We start from the raw sequence: 15,379 nt of genomic DNA, 5'->3' as shown, positions 1-15,379 counted from the left end.
ACAGTTCAGAAGAGGGATGGGTTTTGGAGGAACAGATATCAAGCTTTGTTTTGGACATGGAGTTTTAGATGCTTGCAGGATATCCAGTTTGAAATATCCAGTAGGTAATTGTTGGTGTAGGACTGGAACCAGTGAGAGAGACTAACAAGAGAGATCTGAGAAACATCTAGATAGAGATGAAGAATTAACCTGTGGGAGCTGATGTGGCAAATGGGAGATTGTACAGAGTCTTGAGGAACACCCCCAATGAGTGTACTTGGCATGGATGGTATGATGATTCTGCAAAGAAAATGGGGCTCTTCCTTCTTTTTTGCTGGTAGAAATAGTTAACTTTCTCTAAGATTATATTTTTTACTTCTACTCATTTCTTTCCCCTTAAAAAATTTGATCAATGACCACTCATCTTCTGAATTATTTATCCTGTGTGAAGATTTTTATTTCTTCTCTGGTATAATTATCTGCTTTTTAGCTGAAGAGTACTGGTCTCATTTATTCTCTTCTAAACCAACAGTTTACTTTCTCTTCTGAAAGACTGAGAATACTTTTGGTGCCCAGTAAGGAATAAATCTTAAGTATTATGTTACACAACTTTCTTTTCCTCTTGGAAAGGAGTTCCATCTACATCATTTTCTGCTAGTTGAAAGAATGGAAATATTAAGGAAGTGAATTGAGACCTCCCAAATAGCATAGCAGAAAACTACTACAAGACTAATTCTTGTTTATTATTATTATTTTTTTTTTTTGGTGAGGCAATTGGGGTTCAGTGACTTGCCCAAGGTCACACAGCTAGTCAAGTGTTAAGTGTCTGAGGCTGGATTTGAACTCAGGTACTCCTGACTCCAGGGCCAGTGCTCTATCCACTGCGCCACCTAGCTGCCACTTGTTTATTATTTTTTAATCTCAATTATGCTTACCCAGAGGCCATGTGTTTCATTGTGCTACTGAAAGTTTTATTTGGAATTTTAATTCAAAAGCTATCTTGACATTTGTAGGAAGATAGAATAAAAATTGGGTGATTACATAATAAGCTGTTTTCAGTCATTCATTATATTAATTTGAAGGTTGAAGGGAAGAAGAAGAGAAACAAGCACTAAATATAGGACATATAGTTGGTTTCTACTGCCCTAAAAATTATTTCCTTAATTGCTATGAATTAAACATTTTCATGAAAAATATCTGATATTGAGTAAAAACTTATTTGTCTTAGGAGCTTTATAATAACTCACATGCCATAGAGATTTTTTTTGGCATGTGTGCTTAATATATCAATACCTGATGAAAAGAAATGACTGGTAATTGCTGAAGCATTTCAAATATTCAGGATTAGAGCAGAGAGAACCCAGTTGAAAGAAGGAAAGGAAAACCTGTGGATAAGTTGTATGTTCTTTGTGTTTTCAAAATAATCCTTTTAGTTTTCACATATTTCTTTTCTCTTATAGTGTATAAAATCAGCAGAGTTGGTTGGAACATTTGTCAATCCTGAGGTGTTTCTGAAGTTAATCCTGGCAGCGTTGAAAAAATCACTTCGTCCATCTTGTCTCATGGTCCTAGCTGCAGTTACTAGAGGCTGTTCACAGCAATCCCTTAAACCTCATCTAAATAATGTTGCCAGCTACCTGTCACAGACACAGATTTGTCAAGGATCTGCAGATGTAAGAATATATAGAAAATGGTGGGAAATGGGAAAATGTCAGAGTTAAGCATTTGGTGGTGGTATAAATTTTGTCAATATTTTAGCCTTAACACTGGATCTATATCAGGCCATCAGTTCTCTCTGGCATTAATGAGCCTTTTCATTGGCATCACAGTGCTTTTTCACCAGAAGCATTGTGGTGTCATAGAAAGTGGAAAAGGTTTGGAGTCAGGTCTTCTTTTGAATTTGTGGGTTTGACAGATTTTGTCCAGTAATCATAGACAAGTCACATTATTTCTCTCAAACTCATTATCTGTCCCCTGTTAAAGGGGACAGTAATTCTTGTATACCCATCTTACTCAATTATTGTAGAGAAAACTTTTTTTTTAAATATCAGGTATTATTAAAATATGAGTTACCCTTGTTGATATATTGAAAGTTCCACGACTTTATCAGTATATCAATGATTCCGTCAGCATAAAATCTAATCTTATCCCTCCCATATGAATCATTATAGTACAAGGGAAAGAAACCTGGATTTGAAATCAGAGAATCTGTGTTTAAATCCTGATTCTGTTACTATCTATATTATTTGGGGCATTATCTTTCACATGCCTAGATGTGAAAGTTTGGTTTCCTTATCTGTGAAATGATCTCTGAGGTCCTTTCTGGCTAGATATCTGGGGATTCGGTTTTGTTTGTTTGTTTGTTTTTGTTTTGGTGAGGCAATTGGGGTTAAGTGACTTGCCCAGGGTCACACAGCTAGTAAGTGTTAAGTGTCACTGAGGCCGGATTTGAACTCAGGTACTCCCTGATTCCAGGGCCGGTGCTCTATCCACTGCGCCACCTAGCTGTCCCTTGGGGATTCAGTTTACGCCTGTCCACATTTTATGAATTGCTGTGTCCAAAAAGCTCCTCAACTGGTAGCCAGCTTTTTGGTTGGGAAGCTTCTTCTCAATAGCTAGTATTCAACATGACAGTCCATAATGAGTTTGGTAAACCTTCCAGGACCTTGTGTTCTGCTTACATAGCCTGCAGGAGCAGCCTACATTTGTACAATGAAGCATTGGGTGATATTTATTAAGGACCTCCCTATGTTTAAGTCATTGTAGTTGGCGCTTGGAATCCAGAAATAAGAAATGAGGCCTTCTCTGTTCTTAAAGAAAGTTCCTGGGGCAGCTAGGTGGCGCAGTGGATAAAGCACTGGCCCTGGATTCAGGAGGACCTGAGTTCAAAGCCAGCCTCAGACACGACACTTACTAGCTGTGTGACCCTGGGCAAGTCACTTAAACCCTCATGCCCGGCAAAAAACAACAAAAAAAAAGAAAGAAAAGTTCCTTTATCTCTACAATATCTGTATGAAAAACTTAAGACCCTACTTCCTTATGCATATTCTACATATGCAGAAACTTATACCTCCCGAATCTAAGTGACATGCTCAAACTTTCACACAGAGTGCCATAGGCATGACTAAACTCCAATCTGGACAACTAGTATAAGATGAGGTAACAAATCTTTGCCTGTACTTAGTTGCTCCAAATTGTATTTAATATAAATTAACAGTTAACTACCACTTTAACATTATTTCATTATCCAAATTAATATGCTACCCCAATGAAATGTTTAAAATGAGCAAGCCAGAGAAATTGATCAATTATTATAAAATTTGTAATTAGCTGTTGTGAATTTGCTTAATTTAAAAGTACATAGTTAATACATCATAACCAAAGCTGAAACAATTTAATTGTAATTTTTAGTTATTTTCATTTGGAAAAATTGCTTTGTTTTTTTCTTTTTTTGATGTATGATACACTTAATACCTGATAATCTATGCATGGAATCAGTTTTATAATATGCATTGGCTGTGTCTATTGAGGGAATGACCTAGACCAGCTTTTTCCTGATATATTAAAATTATGCCTTATGCCATTAGATTTGGCCATTTGTACCGGATTAGAAATCTGCTGTTGTTTTGAGATTATGTTTATAGACTACTGGTTAAAATGTAGTGACTCAATAATGCAAGGTACCATACCAGGAGATAAATTCGAAGGCCTTCAAATTTGTTAATCATTCTCAATTTCTGAAACATTAATACTGGAGTACATTTTAGTGATTTTTTTTAAACATGGAAAAAGAATTTATTTCAGCTATGTAATGCTATAGCATAAATTGTTAATTTTTTCAACTTTTCTCAGATTGTTTGTCCTGAACATAGACTAAGTAGTGCTCAAGTAGATCATATGATCACACTTTGTGGGTTGTCTTTTTGTTTGCTTTTAATCCTTTGATTCTCTTGTCTACATTTGAGAACTGGACATTCTTGCCCCTTTCTAAAATGTTCTGGAAGTGTACAGTTTAAAAATCTGAGTTGCCCCCAAAATATGCCTGGCATATCTAAAAACCTTTTTACTAAGAAAAATGTACTTTCTATGTCATGTTGGTTCTCTCCACCCCATTTCAGTCACTTAATCAGACATGGTAATCCTCAAGGTCAGAGAACATGTTCTGTCTTCAAGTCTAATGAATGTTTTGTCCACTAAAAGAAAAAATTTTGCAGACCTTTTTTTTTTTTTTTTTTGGTGGGGTAGTGAGGGTTAAGTGCCTTGCCCGGGGTCACACAGCTAGTAAGTGTTAAGTGTCTGAGGCCGGATTTGAACTCAGGTACTCCTGACTCGAGGGCCAGTGTTCTATCCACTGTGCCACTTAGCTGCCCTCCAGACCTTTTTTTTTTTTTGGTGAGGCAGTTGGGATTAAGTGATTTGCCCAGGGTTACACAGCTAGTAAGTGTTAAGTGTCTGAGGCCAGATTTGAACTCAGGTACTCCTGACTCCAGGGCCGGTGCTCTATCTGAGATTTTTTTTTTTTAAGGCAAACAGTTCTACCAGAAAGTTAATTTATTTCATATAAGTGAAGAAAAAAACTTTTTAGAGAAAACTGAAAAAAACAAAGTTCATATATAAAATGAAACCCTTATAATTCATAGAGGTACATTTTAAAAGGAAGGCCCAACCAGAGACCTCCTTTATTGTTGGCTGCAAACTCAAGTTTTGGGAAAAGGCAGTTTCCCAGGGGTCTTGAGCCAAGTCCTGCACCTGGGGCTTAGCTAAAAGAAAGGAATTTGATCCTTTTCTTTGAAATATGTTTATTTAGTGACAGGTAAGTGAAATAAGGAAATTGTATGATAACATAAAGTTAGGTCTTTTATTGCAGTTTAACTAAAAGAAAGCAATAGTGTTTTTTTAAATCACATTTGCCATTACTAAACTGTTAAAATCTCTCCTTTGTACATAGACACTGAATGTACAAGTCTTAAACAATTTCAAATATCTCAGTGAATATATAAATAGAATGGTAAATTCATACATTAAAACTGCATTATTACAACTAGAAAAAACTATATTTAAAAAAAAATAATTTTACCCAAAAGACATTTTTGGATTGATTCATTTTCTTTTCTCTCTTTTTTTCTTAGCGGGGCAATGCGTGTTAAGTGACTTACCAGGGTCACACAGCTAGTAATTGCCAAGTATCTGAGTCTGGATTTGAACTCAGGTCCTCTTGTATTCAGGGTCCAGTGCTTTATCCACTACGCCATCTGGCTGCCCCTCGATTTATTATTATTATTTTTTTTATTAATTATTATTTTTTTTTTAGTGAGGCAATTGGGGTTAAGTGACTTGCCCAGGGTTACACAGCTAGTAAGTGTTAAGTGTCTGAGGCCGGATTTGAACTCAGGTACTCCTGACTCCAGGGCCGGTGCTCTATCCACTGCGCCACCTAGCCGCCCCTCAATTTATTTTTAAATGATGATGTTCATCTATGGAAAACTCGCATGTATTTATGTTTGTGGGCATATATGTATTATTAGCATAGAGTATATATATTGTGTTTGTGGGCATATATGTATTATAGGCATATAGAATATATATATTTCAAAAGCTCTAATATTTGCATATGTATATTTGCACATGTAATAAGGCAGTGTAACTAAAGCTACCAGTGGCATCTCCTTTTTTAAAAACTGGATTCATTTTCTCTTGTTTATATTTTGCTAGCCAGTCAAATGAGCCAAACACTTTTACTTATGTCAGGAGCTGAAAGGCATTCTGAAGTGAAAGGAAATTGGGCAAAGTACTTTTGGGCAAATAACTCACATAAAAAGGGGGAAATAAAACTTAAAACAGAGAATAAAAACATGGGCACATTTTAGTATTTCCAGGACTTCATGGAAGGAAGTAGACCCTTGTCCAAACTTGCAGCCAGCTTCAAAGTTCCCTCTTCCATCATGTCTGCTCTGTTGGTTGTTGAAAGTTGATATTCTATTCAGATCCTGGCCCCATTACTGTGTTAGCCCTAATTTGATGTGGGCTGTCAACATTGATCTATTATTGTTTTGTTTTGGTTTTTTTTTTTAGTGAGGCAGTTGGGGTTAAGCAACTTGCCCAGGGTCACACAGCTAGTAAGTATTAAGTGTCTGAGGCTGGATTTGAACTCAGGTACTCCTGATTCCAGGGCCAGTGCTCTATCCACTGCACCACCTAGCTGCCCCTGATCTATTATTGTTTAATACAGGATGCTTTCATAGAGGGAAATGGGCAAAGCAAGTAATTTTGTGTCCTACTGGCTTTTTAAATTTAATCATCATGATTCTTATAGTTATTTTGAAGTCAGCTAAGTGGCAGAGTATATAGAATGTCAGATACGGAGTCAAGAAGACCTAAGTCTGAATCTTGCTTCAGATACTTACTGGCCATGTGACTTCTAGCAGGATACCTTCTGTCAGCCTCAGTTTCCTTATCTGGGTATATATATATATATATATATATATATATATATTTTTTTTTTTTCTTATCTGGGTATATTCCAGCACCTACTTCACAGCCTTGTTGGGAGGATCAGGTCATGTAAGGTAATGAATTTATAGTATTTTTTGATTGTTTGTTTGTTTTTGGTGAGGCAATGGGGGTTAAGTGACTTGCCCAGGGTCACGCAGCTAGTAAGTGTTAAGTGTCTGAGGTCAGATTTGAACTCAGGTCCTCTTGAATCCAGGGCCGGTGCTCTATCCACTGCACCACCTAGCTGCCCCTTACAGTATTTTTTGAACCATAAATCAACATGTACACGGTAGCTATTGATATTTATAGAATAGAGTTCTAGAGCAAGCTCAAATTATCGAGTCTCATTCCATGGAGGAAAAAACCGTTCCTTAATAAACTTTAGTAGCTTACCCAAAGCTAAAAAGGTAGGTAGTGAAAAAGCTGAAATTGAGAATCCCAAATCCCAAATCCTAGTCCAGCAGTTTTTTCCACTACTGTGCTGCCCTTCAGTCACTCAGTAGCATTTATTGAACCACGATGATAATAAGGATACTGATAACCTACAGTCATAGGATTTCAAGCTGGAAAGGGACCTTATCAACTGATATTACTTGATTCCCTCATTTTACTGATGAGGAATCACAGTCAGAGAGACTATATCTTGCCCAAGGTCATATGGCTTAAACTAAGATGTCATATATGATTTTGAGTGCCTAATTTTATTACTTTCACACTTTTCATAGAGCTGTTATATGGAGCAGTTGCTTTGTTGTATACAAGCGTTAATCCAGGTGGGTCAGGAAGACTGCAAAGAATCCAGTTTGCAGCTTATGAAAGTTTTGGTGACAGTCATGGCTGTCTCGGGCGCTGCAGGCCTTCAGGAAAAGGTGAGTGTAATAGAGAACTCCCTTCATTGCCTCTTGACAAGATGAACCTTACTACTAGAAAGATGATTATTACTCAAAATGAAATGGGACTATCTTCTATAAATCTTTCCTGATCTTGAATTTCAAGCCTTAGGCAATCATGACTCAAACTAGCAAAGATTAAAGAATTTAGAACATTTGGAATGAGTCACTCATGATGTGGCCTTAGGGTATACATAGAATTTTATATAGCCTCCAACTGCCAATTTATTTTAGTATCTAAGAGTGAAGACAATTAAATTGGAGTCTTAATTTTGGAGTCTTTTGCAAAAGAAGCATGCAAAAAAAAGCTGCTACAAACTTTATTCCATACATTTACATGTTCGTTAAAAAAAGCAAAAGTACTTAAATTTGTGGTTGAATGTCTAGACAGGAAAATGATACTATTATTTCCCCACTCAATTGTGACCTGGTTTTACAAAGTAATTTTTCCTCCATTTTTCACATTTCTGCATAGACACACACACACACACACACACACACACACACACACACACACACACACACTCACACACTCACTCACTCACTCACTTTCTCTCTTTCTCTCTCTCACCTCAGAACTTCCGCCAGACTTTCATTTATTGGAATGAGATGTCATTTTCCCTGTTTTAATCATATGTTGTTTTCAGACTGAAAAGCATATTTTTCCCTGCTGTCTTTGTTTCCTGACTGACCTTAGGCAATTTTTCTCTGAAACTTAGTTTGTTTTCCTATTAGCATGACAAAGCATGAGACCTTCCCTTAGAACTCCTTGTGCCCTACTTGGATCTTTGTATTTTAGGAATCTCACATTGCATTCTCTCACCTGTTTGGTGCCTGTTGAAACTGTTTCATTTCTGTTTTTATAAACAACCTTCCTAAGGGCATATATCTTAGGAGACAAGTTGTCACTGATAGGGCCATAAATACTGGCAAAATATAGGCCCAGGAAATATATGATGCCTAGGAGCAATAGAGAAGGAAGTAGAACAGCCCTCAAATTAAGAAGCAGGTTTTGAAAAACATACAAGGTGAGGCCACCAAAGAGTTGCCACAAGGGTGACTTGAATATTTCTTAATATTTTTTAAACCAGGAGGAAAAGAGGAAAAGGTATGGGTTAAAAGGAGGCATACTTTATCAATTGGACATCTTTAATGCATTGTCCCTGGCTTTAGAAACTGAGGAAAGTCCTTTTTACTTTAGAGTCCAGGAAGAGGTGAAAGAGCTTTATGGAGAAAAATCACTTTGGTGACTGTTGTTTAGTGTTATTCAGATGAAGGATTTAAAAAATAGTCTTCCCTTTTTCCTTAAATGTCTGAATTCTTGAGGATTGAAGGGTTTTTTGGTGGTGGGGACAACAGAGTTTTGTGCCCACATCTTTCAGAAATAACAGTTTTCTTCTTGTCATTCTGTGTTCCAAATTCTGAGTGAAAATGCTGCATAATACAATATCATTCCATGAAATACTTTGGATTTCTCTAGAATTGCTTTTTTCTTTATTGTTTTGTTCTTAATTGAAACAATAACAAAAGCATTTTCATACACATAGCAGAGAATATTGGTATGCAACTGAATCTATATTCAAACCACTTTTTTGAAAATCTTAAAAGTATTTTATTACTTTCCAGTTACATGTAAAGATGTTTTTAAACATTTGTTTTCATAAGATTTTTAGTTCCAGTTTTGTCTTCCTCCTTCTCTTCCCCCTCCACAAGACAGAAAGCAATCTCATATAGATTTTTTTTTAATAAAAGTATTTTATTTTTCAGTTACATGTAGAGAAAGCTTTCAGCATTTGTTTACATCAATTTCAAATTTTTCTCCCTCCCTCCCCTCCCCCCCAAGATAGCAGGCAATCTGATATAGGTTATATATATATCCTCATATAGATTATACATATAAAATCACATTAAACATATTTCTGCATTGTGAAAGAAGAACAAAAAGGGGAAAACCCCAAAAAATAAAAAACAAAAACAAAAGTAGAAACAGTATGGTTCATTCTGCATTCAGAATTTACAGTTCTTTTTTTCTGAATATGGAGAACATTTCCCATCATGAGTTCTTGGGAATTGTCTTGAATCATTGTATTGCTGAGAAGAGCTAAGTCTATCACAGTTGATCTGAATCACCATCACACAATGTTGCTGTTACTGTGTAAAACGTTCTCCTAGTTCTGCTTACTTTACTCAGCATCAGTCCACTTAAGTCTTTCCAGATTTTTCTGAAATCTACCTGCTCATCATTTCTTATAGCACAGTAGTATTCCATTACATTCATATACCACAACTTGTTCAGCCATTTCCCAATTGATGGGCCTTCCCTCGATTAGCAATTCTTTGCCACCACAAAGAGAGCTGCTATAAATATTTTTGTATATGTGGGTTCTTTTCCCTTTTTAATATTCTCTTTGGGATATAGACCTAGTAGTGGTATTACTGGGTCAAAGGTATGCACAGTCCCATAGCCCTTTGGACATAGTTCCAGATTGATCTCCATAATGGTTGGATCAGTTCACAGCTCCACCAACAATTCATTAGTGTTCCAATTTTTCCACAGCTTTTCCAACATTTATTATTTTCCCTTTTTTTGTCATTAGCCAATCTGATAGGTGTGAGGTGGTACCTCAGAGTTGTTTTAATTTGCATTTCTCTAATCAATAGTTTTTAGAGCATTTTTCACATGGCAATAGATAGCTTTGATTTCTTCATCTGAAAACTGCCTGTTCATATCCTTTGATCATTTCTCAATTGAAGAATGACTTGCATTCTTATAAATTTGATTTAGTTCCCTATAGATTTTTGAAATGAGGCCTTTATCAGAAACACTGGGTATAAAAATTGTTTTCCAGCTTCTGTTTCCCTTCAAATTTTGGCTGCATTGCTTCTGTTTGTACAAAACCCTTTTAATGTAATAAAAATCATCTATTTTGCATTTCATAATATTCTCTATGTCTTGTTTTGTCATAAATTCTTCTCTCCATAGATCTGAGAAATAAACTATTTTTCTCCCAATTTACCTCTGGTATCACCCTTAATGTCTAAATCATGTACCCATTTTGACTTTATTATACGCAAACCACTTTCATTTTTAAAACGTTTATAATACATTCAAGCAGCTAGGTGGTGTAGCAACAGGCCTGGAGTCAGGACGACTTGAGTTCAAATTTGATACTTCTTCAAATCAGATACTTCCTAGCTTTGTGAACCTGGGCAAGTGTCTTCACCTTGTTTTCCTCAGTTTCCTCATCTTTAAAATGACCTGGAGAAGGAAATGACAAACTGTCCCAATATCTTTGCCAAGAAGACCCAAATGGGATCATGAAAAGTTAGATACAACTGAAACTACTTAACAAATGCATTACTTTCAAAACTGTCCTGCTTGTCTGTGCTTCCTCCTGAATTTCTTTCCATTCTTTTCTTTACGTATTAAAAAATGTATCAGTCGCCCTCCTTTTTGGCATCACTCTTGCTAGCCTGTCCCTCTCCCTACTCTCCAGTTAACTAAGAAAAAGAAAGAAGAATGAAACCAAATTCACACAGTGACCATGCCCCAAAATGGATGTATCTTTCTGCTCTTTGTGTCTGTCACTTCTCTGTCAGAGGTCAGTAGTACGCTTCATTGTAGATCTTCTGAAGACCTTTGCTCATTGCTTTGATCAGAGTTCTTGAGATTTTGTCAAGGTGTTTGTTTCGACAGCATTGCTGTCCTTGCACATATTTTGTTCTGCTCTCTTCATTCTGTGACAGTTCTACACTACCCAGCATTCCCTGAAATTGTCTCTTCTGGTGAATAATATTCCTTGATTTAAAATACACTCTTAGATTTTTTATGCTTTTCTTTTCTTTTTTCTCCCTTTTCATCTCCCCTTTCAGGATCAGGAACTTTGTTTTCCTCATGACCATTGCCTCCCCCATATTATGTTTCCTATTAATCTATCCTCTTCTCCATGCCAGCATGCTTTTCTGTTTAGTTTTATGTATTTGTAGACCAGTGTAAGGGCCAAAATTTAATATATGAAGCATTAATTGGGTGACTCGCCAAAATATTGGGGTCCTGGAAATAATGAGGGACCTCTAGGTTCAAAGTTCCCTCCCCTTCGAACTGCCCTTTTAGATATTTCTCCCAGGCCAATAAGAAAGGAGCCTTACAGCTTCTGTTCCACAAAAGGAACAGATTTTATTACTTGTGAATTAATTAAACAACAAAGGTGAAATTAATAAAAAATCAAAGATAAGGAAATAGGGCAAAAGAAATACAGATAAATCCTCCTAACTCTAACCTAAGTCTATACAATCCTCAGATCGTTTCCAATTAAGCTAATTCAAAGAAATGCAGGGTTTTTTGTGTTCACTCACCACACCTGGAAAGTCTGCTAGCTTTCTCTCATCACCAGGAAACCGAGAAGAGAGAAAGAAAGAGGCCAGCACAAGCGTTCTCGAAGCGACTACAAACCTCCCCTCAGTGAGCATTCAATCTTCCTCCCCCAAAAGGAGAGGTCCTTCAAAAATTGCCTATAGAGAGTTCTCCTTCTGACCTCAGTAGCATACATAACTTCAGGGTGGGTCAGGTGTGGCCCCTCCCAAATGAGTCAGCTAAATTCCAATAATTTTTACCACACCAGACTATTTGTTTGAGTTTGTGTATATTCAGTCCCCTTTTGTCCCTTTCAAATAAAAGTGAGGTCCATCTGGTGCCTGCTCTCCCTACTCTTTCTTCCAAGTTTATATCCTCTTCTCACCCATCCTAGTTATGAGAAATAGCAAGTTTCATCCCTTTTGTCTTTGTTTCTACACTAGTACATTCCTCCTTTTACCTTGCCTTCTTTTTTCCCTCAAAACAGAACCAATCCACCACATAGGACCTCCATGTTTCTTTTTTAATTTCCTCAGTACCCTTCAAAGACAAGGGGAAACATTTTTACTTCCACTTTAAGAATATTAGCACTGCCTCATCATACAGTTCCTTCCAGTTACTCAAATCTATTTACGTTTCTGGGATTCTCTTGTGTTTATATTTCAAAGTTCCTACTCAATTTTGGTCTTCAGAAATGCTTGAAAGTTCTTTAGTCCATTAATAATACATTTTTTTCTTCCTGTTGGATTATGCTTAGCTTTACAGGATGAGATATTCTTGGTTGTAAGCTGGTATATTTTTCCTTTTGGAATATTGCATTCCAAGGTTTCTCATTTATAATAGAAGCTGCCAGGGCCTGTGTGATCCTGCCTTGTAGTTCCTTGGCACTTGAATTTCTTCTTTCTGGATGTTTGCAGTAGTTTTTCTTTTTTTAGAGGAGCTATGTTTTGGCTCTGGTATTCCTGTAACCTTTCCTTTTGGGGTTCCTAACTAATAGATCTAGGCAGTTCTTGTTTATTATTTATTAAAACATGATGTGCAGATCTTTTTTTTTCTTAGCACAATTTTTAGGGAATTCAGTGATTTTTAAATGATCTCTTTTTGACCTGTTTTTTAGGCCAATTGTTTTTGATATTAATTTTCTAATTTTTCCTATCTTTTAATTTTCTTCTAATATTTCTTGCTGTCTCATGAAAGTCATTGATTTCTCTTTGGTCTGTTCTGGTTTTCAGGGAGTTTATTTCTTGTATTACATTTACCACTTTCCTTTCTAAACTGTTTATTCTCATTCCTGTTCTTTCCTGCAGAGATTTCTTTCTTTTTTTAATCTCTTAATTTCTTTTAGATATTCATGTCATCCTTGTTGAAAATCCATTTTTATTTTTGATTTTATACTTGCTGCTGTGGAGTTAACTTTTATTTTTATTTTTTGGTGAGGCAATTGGGGTTAAGTGACTTGCCCAGGGTCACACAGCTAGTAAGTGTTAAGTGTCTGAGGCTGGATTCGAACTCAGGTACTCCTGAATCCAGGGCCAGTGCTCTATCCACTGTGCCATCTAGCTGCCCCCTAGTTAACTTGTTTTTTCTCTTGGGGAACTTTCTGTATTTACAGTAATACTTTATACTGGTCTTTGGTTTACTCATCGCTCCAGCTTCAATTCCCAATTATTGAGTGTGGTGATTGGCCCTTTTTAGTTTTGCCCTTCATGCCCTAGGTTCCTAATACTGACCTCCACATGTGGCAGTCTCCCCCGCTCCCCCCACTGAGTTTTTGAGCTTCAGAAGACTCATCTTCAGTACCTCCTCTGGTATCTCAGGACAGAGTGTTAGGGACCCCAGGGCAGCCAGGCTTGGGATATCAGATCTGAACACTCAAGTACCACACTAGTTGTTGTACCCCTAGGAATTCACAGGTCCTCATCCTGGATTTTCTGGCCACCCTGTGGCTGTCTCGAGACATCATTCCACTGTTGCTCCTTCTGGATACCACCTTTTCATGCTAGTTTTTTCCCATCTCTATTCATGTTGTAATTTGGTTTGTGGGAGGGATCACTTTTCTTCCATCCCTGGACTTCTAGCTGACCTTTTGCAAAGCACTAAGGTGGAAGAAGTCACTTAGTGTTGTTTCTTAATGAATATCTTGATAATTTTTTAATCTGTTGGAGACAGCATGGTTTTGCTGTAGTATATGTGTGGGAGCTGGGTCTGCCTTATCTTCAGGCAGCCATAGTGGCCAAAATCTTGGTCTATGTAAAATGGACAAGTAATAATTTTAAGATGTTAATATTGACCCTGATTATTCATTTTTTGGTTGTTTTTTGGTTTTGGTTTTTTTGCAGGGCAATGAGGGTTAAGTGACTTGCCCAGTGTCACACAGCTAGTAAATGTCAAGCGTCTGAGGCTGGATTTGAACTCGGGTCCTCCTGAATCCAGGGCAGGTGCTTTATCCACTGCACCACCTAGCTGCCCCCCTGATTATTCATTTTAAAAATAAATTTATATTGATATCTTTTTTGTTTGCTTCACTTTAATATCCCTGTATATTCATCCCTTTCTTCTCCCTCCAGGGGAGGCATCCCATATAACAAAGAATTTTCTTACTCCCCCCCAGTAAAAAAAAGGATAGAGGAAATAAAGAAAAAAATTCAACAAAACTAGTCCATACATCACAAAAATTATGCCATCTTCCATACTTGTAGACCTTCATCTCTGCAAAGGAATGGGGGAGAAAGTATCTTGCCTTAATTCTTCTACTGTGTTAAGCTTGTTCTTTGTAATTTTGCAACTTAAATCTTTAGCTTTTTTGTGCTGGTGGTTCTTTGCATCCACATTATCGTAGTCATTGTGTGTATTGGCTTTTTGTCTCTTCTTGCTTCACTGCATCTGTTTATGTAAGTCTTTCCATGCTCCTTTACTCATCATATTTGTTGTTTCTTTTTTGCTATTTCTTAGATCCCAGTAAGATTCCACTATATATAGGTACAAAACTCTGTTTAACCATTCTCCAGTTGATGGACATCTACTTTGTTTTTAGTTCTTTGCCACCACAAAAAGTATATAAGGCCTTTCTGTCAATGACCTCCTTGGAGTATGGGCCTAGCAGTGGAAGAGCATGATTATTCCTGAGAAGCCACATGATGAAGTGAATAGGGCACAAGACTTAGTGTCAGCAAGACCTAAGTTCAAACCCTGCCTCAGAAGCTTAAGAGCTGTGTAATCTTGATCAAATCACTTAACCTCTCTGGGATTCAGTTTCTACATCTGTTAAATGAGGGAATTGGACTTGATGGCCCCTGAGGGCCCTTTCAGCTCTAAATCTATGATCCTGCTGTCTTTTGGGTATCATCCTAATAGTTTTCTGTGTAATGTAATTTTTGTAAATGTGAATGCACCGTTGTACCTTTAATAAAGATGTGTCTGTACTGGAATGTTCCCTATTCTTAAAAATTGGAGATAATTTAACTTTTATATTTAACAGGTTCAGGACACAATGAACTTATTAGCTTTGATCCAGAAATGTGATGGGACTCTAGATCTCTATCAGCAGCATATGGACCATCTCATGGAATGGCTCACTTTATCACATCAGGATTGGAACTGTCATTCAGTAGAGCTACTGCAGTTTGAAGTAGTTGTTACTCAGTCAGGTAAGGCCCCCCCCCCC

The 15,379-nt window shown here is 36.9% G+C and overlaps 1 protein-coding gene across 1 annotated transcript in view; it reads left to right on the top strand.

Moving 5' to 3' along the window:
• DNAAF5 (dynein axonemal assembly factor 5) overlaps positions 1-15,379 on the top strand; it is a 72,858-nt gene that overhangs the window by 38,367 nt on the left and 19,112 nt on the right. Inside the window, 3 exon segments of the mRNA XM_043978530.1 lie at positions 1,440-1,652; positions 7,197-7,340; positions 15,194-15,362. Coding sequence (XP_043834465.1) covers positions 1,440-1,652; positions 7,197-7,340; positions 15,194-15,362 — 526 coding nt within the window.

This window comes from Dromiciops gliroides, chromosome 1 (assembly GCF_019393635.1).
Source record: "Dromiciops gliroides isolate mDroGli1 chromosome 1, mDroGli1.pri, whole genome shotgun sequence".
Classification (NCBI taxonomy): Eukaryota; Metazoa; Chordata; class Mammalia; order Microbiotheria; family Microbiotheriidae; genus Dromiciops; species Dromiciops gliroides.
Note: the sequence above shows the minus strand (reverse complement) of the source record. Positions and strands in the feature narration are given on the sequence as shown.